At 44.7% G+C, this 18,054-nt stretch overlaps 2 protein-coding genes across 4 annotated transcripts in view; one reads left to right on the top strand and one right to left on the bottom strand.

Annotated features, from left to right (window-relative positions):
- Positions 1-4,003, top strand: part of LHX6 (LIM homeobox 6) — a 16,906-nt gene extending 12,903 nt beyond the window's left edge. For both annotated transcript variants that reach the window (XM_066563109.1, XM_066563110.1), the window contains exon 10: positions 396-4,003. In XM_066563109.1, coding sequence (XP_066419206.1) covers positions 396-416 — 21 coding nt within the window. In that variant the 3' untranslated portion in view covers positions 417-4,003. The remainder of the gene's footprint in view (positions 1-395) is intronic.
- MORN5 (MORN repeat containing 5) lies at positions 3,269-18,054 on the bottom strand. 2 transcript variants are annotated; one of them, XM_066563111.1, is made up of 6 exons: positions 17,967-18,054; positions 17,542-17,689; positions 17,177-17,288; positions 16,187-16,318; positions 4,599-4,713; positions 3,269-3,376 (listed from the first exon to the last, which is right to left on the bottom strand). In XM_066563111.1, exons 1-5 carry the CDS (start codon positions 18,011-18,013, stop codon positions 4,619-4,621), a joined length of 534 nt encoding a protein of 177 aa, XP_066419208.1. In that variant the 5' UTR covers positions 18,014-18,054; the 3' UTR covers positions 3,269-3,376; positions 4,599-4,618. The 2 variants fall into 2 exon arrangements, with proteins under 2 accessions (XP_066419208.1, XP_066419209.1); XM_066563112.1 differs by having other exon boundaries at positions 17,994-18,031.

Genomic DNA, 18,054 nt, shown 5'->3' with positions numbered 1-18,054 from the left:
AGCAGCTGCTTCCCCTGGACAGTGCAGTGTTTGAGGGCAGCCTGTGCTGGCCACTGAGTGAGGTGGGCACTCAGGATTGCTGGGCATGGCCTTTGTCCTTCTTGGTAGCTGCTGTATCAGGGAACAGATGAATGAAGTGCCGTTTTTGGGGTGCTGCCCGGTTGCGTTTGGTTCCACAGCCCAAGGTGTGGTGCATTTCTCCTGTCACCTCCGACCTGGGCTCCTCAGTGGTGGCTCCTTCCCTGGGCAGGGCTGGCAGCTCCTGGGCAGAGAACATTTCCAGAGAGGGTTTTCCTGCCAGGAGGTGGCTGCCCTGGCAGAGCCCGTTCTGCTGCTCCCTGCAGCACAGGGCCATGGCCAGGGCTGTGCCTCTGACGCTCCCCTTTCCCCCCCAGGTCATCCTCTTCCAGTACTGACTGCGAGGACTCTTCCTCAGCTGCCCGTGGCCCTGCCAGCCCCGCTGCCGCCCCTGAGCCGCTGACAGCGCCCGGCCCTGCGGGAGCAGCTCAGCCCCAGCACTCTCAGCTCCTCCCATTGAGCAGCACCTCACGCCCGCTCCGACTCCTCCAGCGACACTCTGTGTATGTGTGTGTTGAGTGCACAGTCACATTTTACAATTGTTTCTTGTGGACTTGTAGAATGACCGTGAGTCTCTCCAAGGCAGTGCCAGACACAGTCAAAACTGGTGACTCTGCTGTGCTTGCAAGTCTTGCTCCCAAACCCACGGGAATATGAACAGCCCAGAACACGCCGAGTCTCAGGGGGGTCGATGATCGCCTCTGGACACAAAGGAAGGAGGAATTTTCGTGGTTTGGCCTGATTCTCTTCTTGCACCAGTGAAGCAGTTCCTGGACATCCCTCCTTCTTTCCACTCGCTTGTGCGAAATCTGAAATTGGCTTTTTGGCTCAGCAACTCGATGTATAGACAGATCTTCCTGAGCCAAACTCACAGGTAGCTGAGACTCCACTGAGTGGAAAACATGATGCCAGCTGGAAATAGGCAGTTTTTCTTCCTCCTCAAAGTGCTTTAGAATCACATGTCCTTTGATCACTCAAAGGTAAGTAAATCTTAGTGTTTTTCCCCCCGTTTTATAGGAGGGGAAGCAGAGATGTCCTAAACTGAGAGGAACCATGAGGGTTGGTGGCAGAGCCAGGTTTAGCACCCTGAAGTTTTTGATTGCTGACTTGTTCTTAGAACACTGAGTATCTCTCTCCTCTCACAGCCATCTGCCAAATCTTTTTTTTTTTTTTTTTAAGTTTTTTACTCTCGTTCTTTATTAACAAGCTACTTTATTTCCTTGGAGTCATATTGGATCACAAATGGGTGATTTCAGAATGTACCTACAGAAAACTCTCAGACAATCCATACTCTGGGACTGGGAAATGCTCGATGGAAGGTGGCCATAAAGGTGTAGAAATGTTCTGCCCAGCTGTGGACTCAAGTTCAGTCAGTGGGAAGAGTTGGGTAGAAACTGGAGCCCAGTTAAAAAGGTGAAAGCCACAGTAAGGCCAGCAGAAATCATCACTAGCCAAATGGACAGCAAGGGGATGGCATCTTCCTTAGTCTGGCAGCCTGGCTCTGATCCCCTCTGCCCTCCTGGTCTCCTTTGCTGGGGTTGGGCTGTCCCAGGCCCTGGGATGAGGGTGCATCCCAGGAGAATGGCTGGGCTCACAGGAAGTGCTCAGCAGTCTGGCCCCAAGTCAGGAAAAGGACTCCAAAACCATCCCATCCTTCGTTGATGGTAATAACGAAAAAAAACAAGAGACCTCTGCCAGCCCTTCTCAGTTTGCACCGATCCAGGAGCAGGTCTGTGACAAAACCTCTCTCCACACAAGCACATGGGTCTGTCCTGCTGTGAAGTGTCTGTGAGGCCGCTCTTCCAAGAATGTGAAAGCCTGCCCTGAGCCACAGCCAGTGAGGGATGTGACTGAGCCGTGCCCCAGGAGCAGGAGATGGGAATCCATCTGTTACATAACTTGTTTTTAATGGGAACTGTAGATACACGTGTTCTCCTCTCCGGGGGATCCTGGATCAATCCAGGTGGGAACCATCCCACAGCTCTGGCCAGCCCACACTGCACACGTGGGGAGCCTTCTCCTGCCTGTGTCCCTGAACTCTGTGTGACACCAGCAGCCAGACACGGCTGCACTGAGCCATGAGGAACACCCTGAGAGCAGCGTGGGGAGATGGGGATGCCTGCTGCGGGGGCCACTGGCATCTCTTGGCTTGAGAAGCAGCTGAGTACAACACACTTTGATATTGGTTGGAGCAACTCCACACACACACAGAGCCACGCACACCCTCCTGTGTGTCTGTGTACTGAGAGTGATGGCACTACCTCGGACAGCTGGGCCAGTACCTGTCAAACTGCAGCCAGCAGCTCTAGTCCCAGTTCAAAGTAACATTAGAAAGGAGAGAGGGGAATTAAGTCCACAAAATGTTATTGTCACCTCCAGATGCGTGAGTGACCATTTCCAGAGTGTGACCAGTGACAAGGTGCTGCCACATGCCTGACCTGACTGGAGCCACCTCTGCAGAGGTGTCCCCTGAGGAGGGGACAGTCAGCAGGTGCACCACGTGCATCCTTTTTGTCCTTTTCAGAGAATGAGGGAAGGATGAGTGCTCCCTTGGCTGGCTGTTGGTGAGTGTTTGTCATCACGGGTTGAGGTGGTTGCTGTGTCAGCCTTGAGATGCTCGTGGGGGCCGGGGGGGGTCACCAGGGCCTGACTTTGTTCTCCATTTGTGCTTGCACATCCTAATGACCATTTAGTTGTGGAATTAGTGCCATAAAGGAATGGGTAGTTATTCCATTTGACACAGAAGGAGAGATTCAGGCTGTAACTTGCCCTGACATCCCACAGTCTCTGAGATTGCCACAACTGTTCTGTTGAGGGAGAAAAGGGTTTGATGTGTTTCTCCCTTCTGTCTTGGCAATGCAGTGAAAGGGAAACTATGAAATATGTATTTGCTAAATACCAACTCGATCAGAAAAACCCCACTTGGGAAATGTCCTGGGTATCCAAGGGTCTGTAAGCAATGCCATGGCAGGGCCGAGGGAATGTTGGTGTTTCTCTCCAGGGATGTGGGCTCACCACAGACTGTGCTTGGGGCACTTCCCCCCATAAGTAGCCAGGAGCAGCTTTGCTAATTCAGAAATCAGGCTCTGTTTATATTAAGCCCAAATTGTTTGCAAAAACTGGAAGCAATTCAGCTTGTGCAGTTTTAGAGCTAATTATGTGTATGGAAAATACTCAACTGTACCAAGAATGTAAGAAATCTTCTAATTTATTCAATACATTGTTTCACAACATATTTCACACTGACTGTTGCCACTGAACCAAACCTTATCTCAGGTCATTTGCATTCATCTCCTGTCTGTGGATTTAAAAAAAAATAAAATTAAAGTCATTCTCATTTTCTTAGTTTATTCAGTAATTGCCAGATGGGTTCTGGTGCAGCAATGCAGACTCCACGCACTAAACTTTTCCAGTTGCTATTTACAAACCCTTTTGCAGACAGAATCCACTGAAGACAGCCAGTGAAAGGCTCTTCACTCCAGTTTAATAAGGTGACTAACAGAGCTTGGCTCTGGGAGTGGGATGGTTTCAGCTTTTATCACCAGTGGTTTTTCCTGGCTCATGCTGGTTAGCCCAATGCCCGAGCTAAAGGTGCTTACAGAACTCACTCGTTGGGACAGGGAGTGGGAACCAATCCTGCACTACTATCAGTGATTTATCTGTAGGATGCCAACTAAACACCAGTTTTATTTCATCTGCCAATCATTTTGTTGTAGCATGTTGCAATTCTGCATGTCTTGGCTACAATGGTTAAAAAATTTTTTCTCTGAATGAGTGGACAGTCAAGACTAATATTTATTTTAAAAAAGTAAAACAAAATTGTAAGCACTTTTTGTAAAACCAATGTCTGTTTTGTTACATACTTTTAATGTTGTGCTTTGTAAATGTCTTATTTGTGTAATAAATAAAGTTAATGCAAGTAGAAGTGCTGGCACTTACATCCAGAAAATGATGTAATTCCATTTTATTTTATTTTTAAATACTTTCTGGCTTACTAATCAAGCAGCAACCCACCCAGTTTTCCTCTTTTATTATTTTGTTAAACTCTGGCTTCAGGAGAGTTCAACAAACGTTCGTAGTAAATGGATATAATTTCCTAGTTAGCAAACCCGTCATTAAAGAATACCTCTGGTGTACATTATTACAATGATCAATCAATATCAAAGTACTGAGCAAAAAGAGAGGAAAGGAATTCACCAGGACAGCTAACTAAAATCTGGGAAAATAATGTTGATTAAGATGGATTTGAATGACTTCAACACCGAATCCGAGGCACTCTTTTTAACAAATTGTTTTCAGGCTTAATAATGTTTATACATACTACACTGCACACCTCTCAGGAATATTATTGTGAGTACAGTCGGCTTTTTTGCCGTGGCTTTTGCTCAGCATGACTGATTAAATGATTATTTCCATTTTTCTTTGAGCTGACAAAGATGACAGAAAGATTATATTCCTGTCGAGGGAAAGGGTGAGACAAATCCACGAGGACAAATTGCATTTATTGTGAATCAGATTACCTGCTTTGCTGGAATATTGTCTAGGAGAGGCTGTGTGATGGTTTTGGTTCCTCCTCAGCTGTTAAATCCCAGGCTTTCCGGCAGGTCCGAAGGATCCATTCATGCTCATCATCGTCTGAAAGGGAGAGAAAGGAACCTTAAATATCCCTGTGCCACACTGCTCCTTGCACCCCTGGGCTCCAGTCAAACAAGCCATTTTTCCTTGAAAAATAAATCCATTTTTTAGCCATGGGCGTATCTTAGAACACTTTTTTTTTTGGTGTTTGTTTGAAGGATCGTGTGCTGTTGTGTGGGAATTTGTCAAGGCAGGAGGTACTGGCTCTGTGGCAAGGACTGATTATTCATCTGTTTGATAAGCTTAGCTTGGGTGAGCCACGAGATTTACATGTATAGATTTTATATTTTGTCTTTTTGGGCAAAACACGCAGGAGAAATGTTGAAACTATCAGAAATGAAGACAGGCATTTTTAAAATACTCTGGCTGTGTTGCTTGTTGGTTTATAAAACGTGAAGGTAAAGAAAAATTGTCAGTAAAATCCCAGGTTCTTGTCTTGGAGCTTTTCTTTCCGTGCTGTGCCTGGGGTGTATGTTGTGGCAGGTATTGATAAGCTGATGTAGTGGCTGAGATATTTTAGACCAACTCCTGTGTCCCTTGTTAGTATTCATGTCTGTCGTATTTATTCTGAGAGCATAATGACAGTGTGGAAAGAAAATAAAAGCAAAGACAATGTAGGAAAAAACAACTGACCAGCAAAGTTTGAATAGTAATTTTCTGCGTGATTTACAAAAAAATAGCTTGGTGAATGTTAAGTTGTGGCTTCTTAATTTCAGGGATTTAAATTGTCTTGTCTCCAAAAACTGTTCTGCAGCCTTTTCCTTTGTGTTTGTGTAGGAGAAAAGAGATCTGTGTATTAAACCAGGAAAAACAAACTTCAAAAAGCCTTGGGAAAAAAAAAAATCAAAGTATTACTTACAACAATACCTGTATTTATTTTTATACAAATGAAATATATTCGAGTTGCTTCTTGTGTTTACCACTGTCTTAACAAATTCATATTAGCTGCTTGTGATGTGTGTAAAAATCTGAATTTTGAGGGTTCGTGGCAGCCCTTGTTACGTACAGGAGCAGATGACTGGGAGGAGGATGGAGCCGAGGGGCTGTGACCCCTGGGACCATCACGGTCCCATTTTTTCCCCCTGCTGAGCACCCTGCCTAGGCAGGTCAAACAAAATGGAGAAAGAAGCATGTTGCTTCTCTAGGAGTCAGATTTTCGTGGAGATTTTTGATTGTGGAGTTGTACCTTTATGCTGAAGTGACAGAGGAGCATTTGAAATGCAAAGGGTAGGAAGGTGCTGGGAATGAAGTGTTAGGTTAAGAAGTTTCCAGAGGGGTATGTGACAAATTCAGATGCACAAGTTTGGGGGTTAATCCTGACTGTGATGGCTTGTGAATCAAGCTTTGTCTTTTCTTTTTTATTCCCTTTTTTTTTTTTTTTCCATGCTGCCCCCCCTTTTCTCTCATTGCTGGCTGCGAGTTGGGTGCACACCTGAGGTGCTGCTCACACCCAGCTCTGCTGGCACCCTGGTGCAGGCAGGAATGGTGCCAAGGTGCTTGCTTTAATGACTGCAAAATAGTCATCATTTGGATGAAATAGCTAAGTTCAGCTCTTTCTGTGTTCCACTGATTTTTTCTTTTATTCCTTAGAGATCCACAGATCCATAACAAAATATCCTGTTAATGGCACATTTCTAATTTGGGTGTAAAGTAGGTGAAAATAGATGCTGAAAAAAATATGCTAAAAGGGAAATTAAAAACATGAGCACAGAATCTTGCTTAAAGACCATGCAATTCTCACAGGCAGATTCCACCGAGGGCTGCAACAGGAATGCAAATGTGGTCCTTCAGCTTTCTTAAAAACAACATCCAAGCCATAATCAATGTGCTGGCTTTTGTTCTATGCACGAGGTGGTTGAGATGAATCACGTGAGCCTTGCCTGTGACAGATATTGTCCACTCTGTGTGGCTCCCTGGTTTTAGCTGGAATTGCCTTAACTAAAAAAAAGATAGTTTAACTGAGCTTGTAATAATTGCATGCAAAGGAAACTTTTGTCTGTTTCTGTCATGGTGAAGGAATAAGAAAACTTAGAGATGCTGTGCATCACCATGTCTGGCTGGCAGCTGGGCACACCTGGCTCACCTGAGTGCTGGAAATAACCAGCCTGAGTCTGACTGAGCCCTTGGCAGTGCTCACTCAGCTGAGCATCAAGGGCTTCAGCACAAAGAATGGCAGACGCTAACTTGGCTTCACAGGTTTCCAGCATGCCCCTGGTTTGCCCAGATTGTCTCGTTCTGCACTCTGGGATTTCCTGCTTTCCTAGGAAAGCACCCAGGACAAGTCACTCCCAGGATCTTGGCCTGCCAGACTGATTCCAAAATGTCTTGGTTTGTGATCCAATCCTGTGCAAATTAAATACATGTTCATAAGCCCTGCTTAACCTGCATGGAGTTTAACCAGATGTAAAAACTGAACGAGAGATGTGAATTTCAACTTTGTGCATGAAAAGGAAAAATGGATGGGATGACTCAACATGAAGTAAATCCCTAGAACTGCCACCCAGCCCAGTGTGATGTACAGCTGCTCCTCAGTCTAGGTAAGGGGAAATGAAAGAATTGCTCCAGGCTAGGAAGAAGAACCACAGCCCAGGGATGAGAATGGCTCCAGGGCTGGCTATGGGAGAGGAGGCAGGGAAATATTAGAATGTAAAGAGTTAAGCTATGGTAAAACATACTTTTGCTACACTAAAGAAGACTGGTTGATAATTACTGTAGTTTTAGGGCTATTTGAATCAGTGCAGCTGCAACCTCTTCAGTAGTAACCCCTGAAACAAGACAAACTGGGTTTATTGTACTGAACAAGTCTTAAAGCTCCTCCCTGATTGTTAGTAATTGGCAGCAATGGACTTAACAGCCTCTTGACTACCCTTTTTACACTCTACCTGACTGTGCAGCTAACAATTTAAATCACAGATGCCGATCCTTCTTTGTGGCAGCTGCTTGTTAACTACACGTTCCTCTTTTTCTGCCACTGGCTGCTTCCATAACCCTGCAACACCAGGGTTAGATTGGAGAATCACATTTCATCAATATTTAAAATGGAATTAAACCTTGAAGTTTGATTAATGCTACCAGATAGTGAGTTGTAATTACTATTTTGCAAATTACAATTGTTTGAATATGTTAATATGATTGTCTAAGCACATCTTCACCTTCAGAAGTAATTTTCCTTTTAAAAAAGATTTGAAAAAAATACAAACTCTTTAATCAGTGCTAAATTATCACCCTGTGCACAATTAGGTAGAATGGGGTTCTTCATGTGGTGTGCTGAATTTTGTGTATTTATCTTTAAAGTTTATCCATTTTTTTAGATTTTCCTCAGTAGAATAAACACTGATGGAACAGACTTTGCTGAAAGAGGACTAACCATGCTGGTGTTTGAAGGTAAAGGGGAAAAGCTTTGTCTGAGCATTTCACTGCAATCTGGTGTATCCCTGTGCAGTTAGTAAATGTTACCCATTTTATTTCTTCCAAAGTCAGTGAATTATCATTATTATAATCACATATTATTGGAATCTTGAAACTGAAACAGCAAAAGATTGTAATGGATGAGCTCTTGAATTATTTCCTTGTGTCTCAATCAAAAATGAGATCAGTTTCTAGCACCCACTAAATATATCTTGAATATTGTGGGTGAGCTCCTCAGCCAGCCCACGCTGGGACAGCTCTCTGTCATTTTGGTGATTAATTCAGGCTGTTTTCATCGAGCAGGCAGAGGCACAGGGAGCCAGCCCTGGCAGCCACCTGCACCACTGGTGCCCAGAAACAGCATCAGCCCACAAAAGGTGATTAAGCAGGGGGGAAGTGTCCTGATCTCACTGTCCCCACACCCAACAGGTCACTCTGGGGAGCCTCTTTAGGTAAACAAGACCCAGCTAAAGCTGAGGCTGTAATGGGTTCCTCTAAGCAGCCCATTTCAAAATTTTATCTTCTCACCAAATACTGCCTGGCAAGTTTCTGCCTTGTTTTGGGAGGCTTGAGGGGAAGTTCCAAATGCTGGCAAAGTCCAAACAGGTGTCACAGCCACTGTTAGGTGTGTTCCACAGTGAGCTCAAAGCTCAGCCCATGTAAATCAGTGGATTTCTGCTCTCTGCAAAATGAAACCACTTGCCTCCTTTCCAACGTTCAGGCTAAAAGTAGTGGCAGAAGAGATTTCCCCAAATACCACACTCCAGATTTATCTCTCAGCTGGGATTAGAAACAGCTGAAAATTCAGGGTGGCCTTGCTTCAGGGTGCTTCCAAGGGATGACATGAGAACACACTGTAATTTAGGTGCGTTTAATCTTGCTATATTAAATGCATATTGCAAAGTTTAGAATTATTTGCTTTTAACTATCATGTTTCTGGGTTGCTTATGGAAACCTCAGCTGTGAGAGGCTTCTGAGGACTCTGCATGCTTAGGTGCCTGCCATGGCACAGAGCTGAGACTGACAGCACTGGCAGAATTGTCATGGAGGCTTCTCTTAACTATTGCTTTCCCAGGAAACCACCTAGAAGTTTGCTAAAATTAGAATCCCCAGTGGTTTGAACAGGGGAAAAAACGACATTGTTCACCTTAAAAACCTTATCTGACTGTGTTAGGTCTTGGCAGTGGATGTGTTCCTCATGTCTCAGAGGCTGTGCACTCTGAAACTCAGATCCGTGGCTCCCTCCCCTGCCCAAGGGCAGGTTGGGACCTGATGTGAGTGGGGGTCACCCCTGTGTGAGCTCTGTTAGAGACCAGGAGGGGAGGCAGAGAGTGAGATGAGAGTGGGGTCACCCCTGTGTGAGCTCTCTGAGAGCCCAGGAGCGGAGCTGGTGTCCCTGGGATGTGCCACCAGCGGGACAGGGAGCACTGGGAGCCCTGGCACTGCTGAGCCCAGCCCTGCCCAGAGCTGCCCACGGTCTGAGGGGTGTGTTTGGATGGTCTGTGTTTACAGCACACCATCCTCCAGCAGCAGCTGAGCTTCCTCCCCGCTTTGCAGAGGGCTAAGCACACGCAGCCCATTGTAAACAACAATATCACGGAATTCTTTCACATCCCTGACTCCTCCCAGCACCCGCAGAGCAGTTCATCATGTTCTTCCACTGCACAATCACTGTGAGCTGTGATAGCATCTCAGCCATGGGCTCTGCCTGGCACAGCCCTCCCATTTCCACTGCCCCCTCCGGGTCCCTAGCACCCCTTTCCTTACTGCACCTGACCCCACCAACATCAAGGCTGGCAAGAAAATGGAAAATATGTTTTCAATTAACCTTTGCTTCCACCCACAAATTCTCACCCTTCCATTCTCTTTTAATTACTGTCATTCCAAAATGGCCCCCAAATGAACTTTCCATCTCTTGTAAAAGTTGTTTTCACATGAGCTGTATATTGAATGTAAGTGCCTATAAGGTTGTGTGTAACCTATTTAATGGATTCACAATAGGATGGTTAGCACCCAAACAAAGGTGTTATTCTTGGCATGCCACTCTTTGGAACTGAAACTTCCACAATTTTCAAAAAGATAAGGCCAGGAAACCAGAAGGAACAATATATCTGCAAAAGCTATAGCTACTGAAATTACTGTAGTAACTTCCACCATGATGCAAATGTTAATATTATCTCTGCTGGCTAGAACCTGGAATATAAATTATGTTGGTTCATAATCTATTTTGCTGAATGAAGGATGTTTCAGATTAAAACATGTAAGCCAAATTTAATCTAAGAATGTGCTTGATTGCTCAGATGAGAAGGCTCCAAGTGTCTCTGTCTGTCACCTGAGCAGATTTTGACACTGTGAAAGACATATATAGTAATTTTGCAATGGCATCCAAATGTGCTTGATCTTCACACATTTCTATATAAAAAGATACAAAAAGAGCATATGATAGGTAGGAAAATTGGCCTAACATTTTAAAAAGTGTTTAGGGTAGAGTAAGCTAAAAAAAAGGGTAAGAAAACCCCCTCAACTTCTCGTAGGAGTCTGGGAGTGTCATTTGAAATGAAGTGGATTCGATTCCTCTCTGCCATCTTCACTGCCCAGCCATTTGCCTTGCCCACTCAGCAGTCCCACTGTGACACTTGCCAGGGTTGTGCCTCTCCTCCTGCTGAGATCTGGCTCCTCAATTAATTTATTTGTTAAGCATTGGGGATTATTTAGATCCAGAGCTCTGACATTGGAACAAAAGCTATCTAACTAACAAAGTAGGAAGAGGTAGATAAGTGACACTTTGAAGATCCAGATCAAAGAGTTATAAAACAATTTCTGAACTGCTTCTGGATGTAATATTTTCCAAAGCTTTTGGGTACCACAGAGTCTGGAAAGAAAGTACCAAAAAACTGGAATTGTATAAATGTGGCTAAAAACCTATGTCCTGGAACTAGATCCAAGGGAAAAAAGGTATTTGGGAGATGGAGGAGACAAGACCAGAAGGTGAATTTGAGGGTGAATTTGTAGGTAGCTCTGTAGAGCCTTGTGGGCAAAGAGAAAAAGCTGAATGCCATGGCAGAGAGAAAAAATATTTTTTTGCAGTGGTATTTTGGAGGAATATGAATCAAAGAGGCCAGAAGGAGGAACTAGCAGTAAAAAGGACAAACACTGCAGCTGTTGCAAGAAAAGCAAAGGGCTACTCACATTCGTATGCTCCGCTTGTGTAAAGGGAGAGCAGCATTGGCTCTCTGCTTTACAACCCTGCTTTCAGAAATAAGTTTGTCAGCCAAAGTAAAGAGAAAAAGATCAATGGATTGCAATAAACGGCATTTAACATAAAAATGAGTAAAATTTACAATCCAGTTAACTTGTTAAATGTTACAAAATCAGCAAACAATAGACACAATTTGTTTTGTTCAGAGCCCAGAGGTAGAGACCAAATCCTCTAAATTAATTTCTGCAAAAGCTGGGGTTTTTTTCCAAACAGGTCTGGATCCTATTCGTTGTAGAATATACTGATTACCAACTATTTTTAAGAGCTTTACACAAACATTATTTCTTTTGTTGTGTGAAATGCAGAATCAGCCATCTGGCAAATGCCCCAGAGCTAAAATCTTTTACATGACATATAATTCAAAATGATTAAATATACAACAGAAAATAGCTATAGCATTGCACTTAAAATAGCATGAACTTTTACTGCCGATCAAAACTGATTTCTTTAGCCTAACAAGTATCCAAAGAACAATTATTTGAAGAGCTTTTAAGAGTTTCAATATGTAGGAACTAAAACCTCATCTAAATTCAGTATCTTAAGTCAAATAAAAAAGAAACAAATGTACAAAAGATTAAATGGTCTTGCCTTATAAGTAGACATTTAAATCTATGGGAAGCTAAATTCATTCGAACAAAAATACTATATTCCCTCTGTATGTGTATTGCTGGGGCTTTCCTCTCCCTGCACAGGGCATCTGCCAAAACAACTCTACATTCTTAGGCAATGACTGGGGGACTAGCCTGGGATCAGGCTGTTCATCCCCTCCCTCCATCATCAGAATGGGCAATTTCAAAGAAGAACAGGGAATAAAGCTCCGTGCATGATCCCTCAGTGCAGTCAATCTTTTTTCCTGCACTGCAGTTGACTCGAAGTTAAATTTGCTGTCTTTTTTCCAGAAATACTCCAGGCCTGAAAAATTGCCAGGTCCTCATCCCACACCCAATTCTCCAGTAGTTTCTGAGAAAGAGCACGCAAACATCTGCATGTATTTGGGGTACATGAGGGTAGGTATAGAAATATTACCCTGAGCGATTATTGAGTGGTTATGGCTGTTTCTCAACTGCATTTTTCAGACAAGTCAAAGTCTACATTTCCCAAAAAGCACTTGGTGCAAGTCAGATCTGAGTCGTGAGGGAAAAAAAGTCCAAATGTAGAGATTTCTCTCATGGATTTGTGTATTTGGATAAATCTGAAATGGTTGAACACATCATTGCCAACTGTCCAAAATATTTGTGCCTCTCAGATCTTTCAGACCAAGCATGAGTTCTCCATCCCAAGGTAACAACATAAGGAATCTGTAAGTCTGTGATTAATAAGGCTTAGAATTCAAATGGCTTTGTCCCCTTGCCTGGGGAGTTGGGCCAGCCTCACAACCTCAGATGTTCTAACCCCAGACTTCTCTAAACTACACGAAAATAATGTTCTTGAATCTTGACCTTTTCAGCTCATAATGATTCCTGGAGCAGCAGGATTTTTCCTGCTGCTTTTCACGAGACTTTCAGGCTTGTAGAAATGCTGATTGCTGGCTGGCTTGGGACTGCAGCAACACCAAGCCCCCTCCTAATAAGACACTTGTCCTGGTCTTCTAGGCCTAATCCTGCTCTTAATTCAGTTCCCTGCCTGAGCTCTGAGTGAAAAGGCAGATTTTGTGTCTTTCTGCTCTTGATTTATAGGAAGAGGTCCAAATATATTTCAGGTAATACTGACTGCACTACAGGAAGCTCCCCTATGCACCATACTAATTAAACCTCAAGAAGAAATATGAAAATAGTAGAATAAATATTCTCATATTAGAATGAAGAAAAGCATATTTTATATTATTTAACCCATCCCTGTGAAAACCACAGGAGAAACAAGGCAATTTTCATCAGAAATATCTTTGCTTTTCATCAAGACAGGTGACCTAGGCAATCTGCTGAGATCTTTTCCATCTCAGTATAAAAAAATTCCTTTTTTTGTTGGTATTTTCCGATATTTAGAGGGCCTAAAATCTGACTGTCACAGCTCTTCTTGTACCTCTCTGCTTTGCATTAAAAATAATGTCTTGTAGTTTCTACTTTTCACTGAAAAACTGGGAAATCTTCCGATCTTTCTATTGACTAAACTCTGTTACAAAGTGCCAGGAGTCCTATTTCTGGGGGAAAAAAAACCAAGAGGAATACTCCTGGTGAAACAGGAGCCTGGTCCCTGTATCTATTAAAAATAAACAAGGTATCTTCTTACAAATGAGCCTTCCCATTCTTATTTATGCGCTCAATTTCACGTACTTCGCAATACTGGCAAAAAGAAAAGCTTGAAGAACACATGGAGAACCAAGAGAAATTTGAGCATCCCCAAGGAAACAGAGGTTTAGGGACGGAGTAATAACTGCGAGGCTGTAATGAGAATTTGGAAAAGTTTGCTAGATAAAAACTATAACAAAGCTGCTGCTGTCATTTCATTCCCCGGGCCTGCTGATGTTTTCAGGAGGGGCCTTTGCTGCTCCAGCAGCGAGAGCTCTGCGAGCAAATGAGGATCAGACCTCGGAGCTGGGGAAAGCAGGGCTGGCCAGGCTCCTCAGGAGCCTCCCTGGGGCTCCCCATCCTCTCATCTCCCTGGAGCAGAGCTGCCAGCGAGCTCAGGAGTTTCCAGAGGAATGCTCTGCCCTGCTCTGGAGCTGTACCTGGCTGTGCCAGGCTGGGCCAAGGCCGTGCCAGGCTCAGGAGTTTCCAGAGGAATGCTCTGCCCTGCTCTGGAGCTGTACCTGGCTGTGCCAGGCTGGGCCAAGGCCGTGCCAGGCTCAGGAGTTTCCAGAGGAATGCTCTGCCCTGCTCTGGAGCTGTACCTGGCTGTGCCAGGCTGGGCCAAGGCCGTGCCAGGCTCAGGAGTTTCCAGAGGAATGCTCTGCCCTGCTCTGGAGCTGTACCTGGCTGTGCCAGGCTGGGCCAAGGCCGTGCCAGGCTCAGGGATCCCTCAAACAGCCCAGGAACAATCAGCAATCACTTCAGAATAGGGCCGGGGTGAAAGGTGAGCACTGGAGTATTCTGAAGCCTGCTGCCAGGGCTGAGGCAGATAGTGTCATTTTGGTAAACCTGTCAAGCTGTTGTAAGAACTTCCTGAATGCTTCCTACCATCTGCTTTTGATGCTTTCAAGACTTGGCTGGAAGCCTGGAGGTTTTCCTGCTCTTTCCTGCCCAACCTATAATGGAGTAATTCTGGATCTGTTCCCTGTCATCTCAGCCTCTTCCTCAGTTTCTTCTGCTTACAGCTGGGGTTTTTTTTTTCATTTTTTTCATTTCTCTTTGCTTCAGTGGCCTTGTGCCCTGAATCATCTCTCCTGGGGCGGCAGGAGTTCCTCTGATGTTGAACAAGTGCCGGGCTTTTCAATTGTGTTCATGTTCTTGAGAGGAAGGGTCTGGCCTACATGACACATTCCTTCTTCACCCTCACATCAACAACTTGAACTTTGTGTGCAGGCCTGGCTGGAAGGGCCACACCAAGCCCATCTCCAGCGCTCTGGCAGGCCGCACGCTGCGCTGCTGGGCCAGTATTGATTGGTATAATTTGTAGGGCTTGAGATAAATGTCATAAAGGACAATGAGTTCAAAGAACAGATTAAAAAACAATAAATTGAATTCCAAGGCGTTCCCTCCTGTACTAATCTGTGTAGGTTCCTGTGTTTTTGGAAAGCATGTTGCTTATCTTCCTCATCAGTAGGCCCACTGCATTCCAGTATTTTGGATCAATGCCATTTGTAATAATCTAGATCAGTTTTTATTCAACGTTTATAAAACAGGCCATGTATCACAGGGTATATTTTATAGCAGATGGTATCTCCAATTCATTTAACCCCTCCCCACTTCCCTCCTCCAATATCACAGTGCACACTCACAAAAGCTCTTGAAAGTAGAGCGGAGCAGAATTTTTTTACAACAAATAGTAAATTTGCTGAAAAATGGAGTTTCCAAGCAACAAAACTGTTAAACTGTAGCACACTGAAAATGAAATGTTCTGGTTTTTAGAAAAAAAAAAAAAAAAAAGAGGTTTTGCAATTTGGACATTTGAGGAAAAAAAAAAGAAAAAGCGTGGTGGGTGGCTGTTTTCAGAAATCAGTTTCATTTTAAAACCCTCTGCACTGAAAAGGTGATAAAAACAAAGATTAAATAGCCAGAACACAAGGCAGGGTTTTTTTCAGGTCAGATTACATTTTTTTAGTTATCTCAGTGTCAACTGTTTGGGAATCTTCTGTGGCTTTTAATTTGAAAAGTTTCTCTTTTGGCTTGGTAAGAACTCATTTTCCCCAAGGTTTATTAATTTGAGGACCTATCTGTGTATTTGCCAGACTCTACTCCAAACACAGCTCTCCAAGGTGAAGGCTTCCTTTCAGGAAGGTAAGACCCAGACTCGTTTTAATAAACTGGACTATTCCAGCATGTAGAGATGAGCACATGCTTAGCACTTTGCTGCTTGACAACATGGAGCTTTTCAGCTTTCAGGATCAGTGATGTGCCCCTCACAACCACTCCCTTGCTTGAGATCATAACAGGAGAGACTGAAGATTTTTCTGAGATTAACATACCAAATGGTAATAAAACATATTTATTCATATATGCTTGGGAATACTTCATTGTAATTTTGCAAAATATGATTTGTACAGCTCTGGGGATACATAAATCACTGATAAAATAAATAAGTTAAAGATATTTTAGCTCAGTGATAATAGAACCAAGTCATGGAGTTGTTTATATTTTGGCTTTAATCAGGCAGCCTAGAAGATATAATAAACCCTTCTTAGTTTACCTGGCAGAAGAAGTTAAATCATACCTGCATTTCTCAGAAACTTGCGTTTGTAGTCAACAACTATTCTGGTTTTGGGGTTATAGAATCCATCACCACAGTCATAACAACCTTTTGGGATTATTTTGGGAGGATCCAGATTTGTAAGCTGAGCAATGCCTGAAGGGGAAAAACATGGTTTGATTTTTTTTTTTTAATTTATGCCTTTGATCAAGATAACTAATATACATCTCCATGGTGTTTGCTATAAAAATAACAGAGTTACCTCACAATAAATTTTGTAAAACATTTCATCAATTTTGCAGATGGGGAAAATGAAAATGGAAAAATGCACACGCAAAGATTGTGTGATAAAAAACAATCACTTTGATTTCCTCATTCACAGCCCTGTGATTCAGCCCACCAAGTTAACATTACAAGTCCAACCCTAAAATCCAAAATGGGGCCAGGAGAGAATCGCTGGCTTCACAGAACTCTATGTCATCACTAAAATATTCTATGTATTGTGTGTATTAAATTACAGACTTTACTCACTTTTTTCCTTTATAAACCCAACTTTTGACTAAAATAAATAACATTATAAAAGTGTTTAGCAAAAATATAGACTGAACACAAACATCTGTTTTGGTGTCTTCTAAAAAGCTACGTGGGCCAGATGCTTGAAACTTCATTTGCCCTGGATGCAAACGAATTGCTTTTGCTGGACTTCTCTGTATCAAAAGCACCCTGCTGAGGCAGTGAGGGTGAATGGTATGAAGGGGTTAATCAGGATGTCAAAAGCTGCAGATGATAAAGGCCTGTCTTGCCCCAGGAGAGCGCGGTGGGTGCAGAGCTGCACCCCAGGCTGTGCTGGTGGAAGGTGCTGTCCACATTCTCCTGGCAGCATCTCAGGCTTGGATGAAATTAGCCAGAGCATTTCTGCTCCATGTTACTCATGTAGCTGAATTAATCTTTCTTAAGCAAAGTTGTTAGTTTAATTCCTTCCAGACTCTCAGGATCGCAAATGCAATTTAGTACCTGGTGGTTTAAAACCAGAGCTGATTTCTGTATAGAATCTTCTGTCGTAGCCGTCGCAGTAAAGCCATTTTTCCACCTCGAATTCGAGACCATCTGTAAAAGTGTATTTCCCCTGCAAAACACGTTTGAGTGCAGACTTAATAAACATGATGGATGGACGGAACCAAGGCCAGGTCGCACCGGCAGAGCCGCAGCAGGGCCAGCGCGGCTCCGCTCGCCTTTTGTCGGGAATCCCGTCTGCGGTGCCAGCAGCCTCTCCCCACCCACCCCGAGGGGTCAAACGCGGCCTTGGCTCGGAAATCCGCGGGTTTCACCCCCGGCCTGTGCCAGCGGAGGCCCCTCGGGGTGCAGGCCCCCGGCCGTACCTGCGTGGGCAGCCCGCGGTCCCAGAGCGCCCGGTACGCGCCGCCTGTGGGGCGCCGCAGCTCGCCCTGCCCGTGGAACATCCCGTCCCACAGCGAGCCCCGGTACTCGGTGCCCATCGGCAGCGTGTAGTAGCCGAATCCTTCCATCCTGGAAGAGATGGTGAGGGTGGACGGTGGCAATTCCAGGCGCCCGGGTCCCAGCAGCCCCCTGCGATCCTCCCTTGTCCCCATGGCCCATCTGCGATGCCCGCGACGCCCCTGCCTCCCTGTCGGACCCCCGATCCCACGTGTTCCCTGCGAACCCCGCTGTGCCCTCCATCTTCCCGTGCCCCCCCCCCCCCCGCCCCTTCCCGGATCCCCGCAGCCCCTGTGCCCCTTCCCGGTCCCCCGGTCCCCCCGGTGTCCCCACTTGTGCCCGGCCCCACCTGCCGCGCATGACTCCCCCCAGGTACCGATGCCCCACCAGCTCCATGGCGGCCCCGACGGCGCGTCCCGGTCACCATGGCAACGGCC

The sequence above is a fragment of the Molothrus aeneus genome, chromosome 19, assembly GCF_037042795.1.
Source record: "Molothrus aeneus isolate 106 chromosome 19, BPBGC_Maene_1.0, whole genome shotgun sequence".
Classification (NCBI taxonomy): Eukaryota; Metazoa; Chordata; class Aves; order Passeriformes; family Icteridae; genus Molothrus; species Molothrus aeneus.
This window is presented reverse-complemented; position numbering and strand designations above follow the sequence as displayed.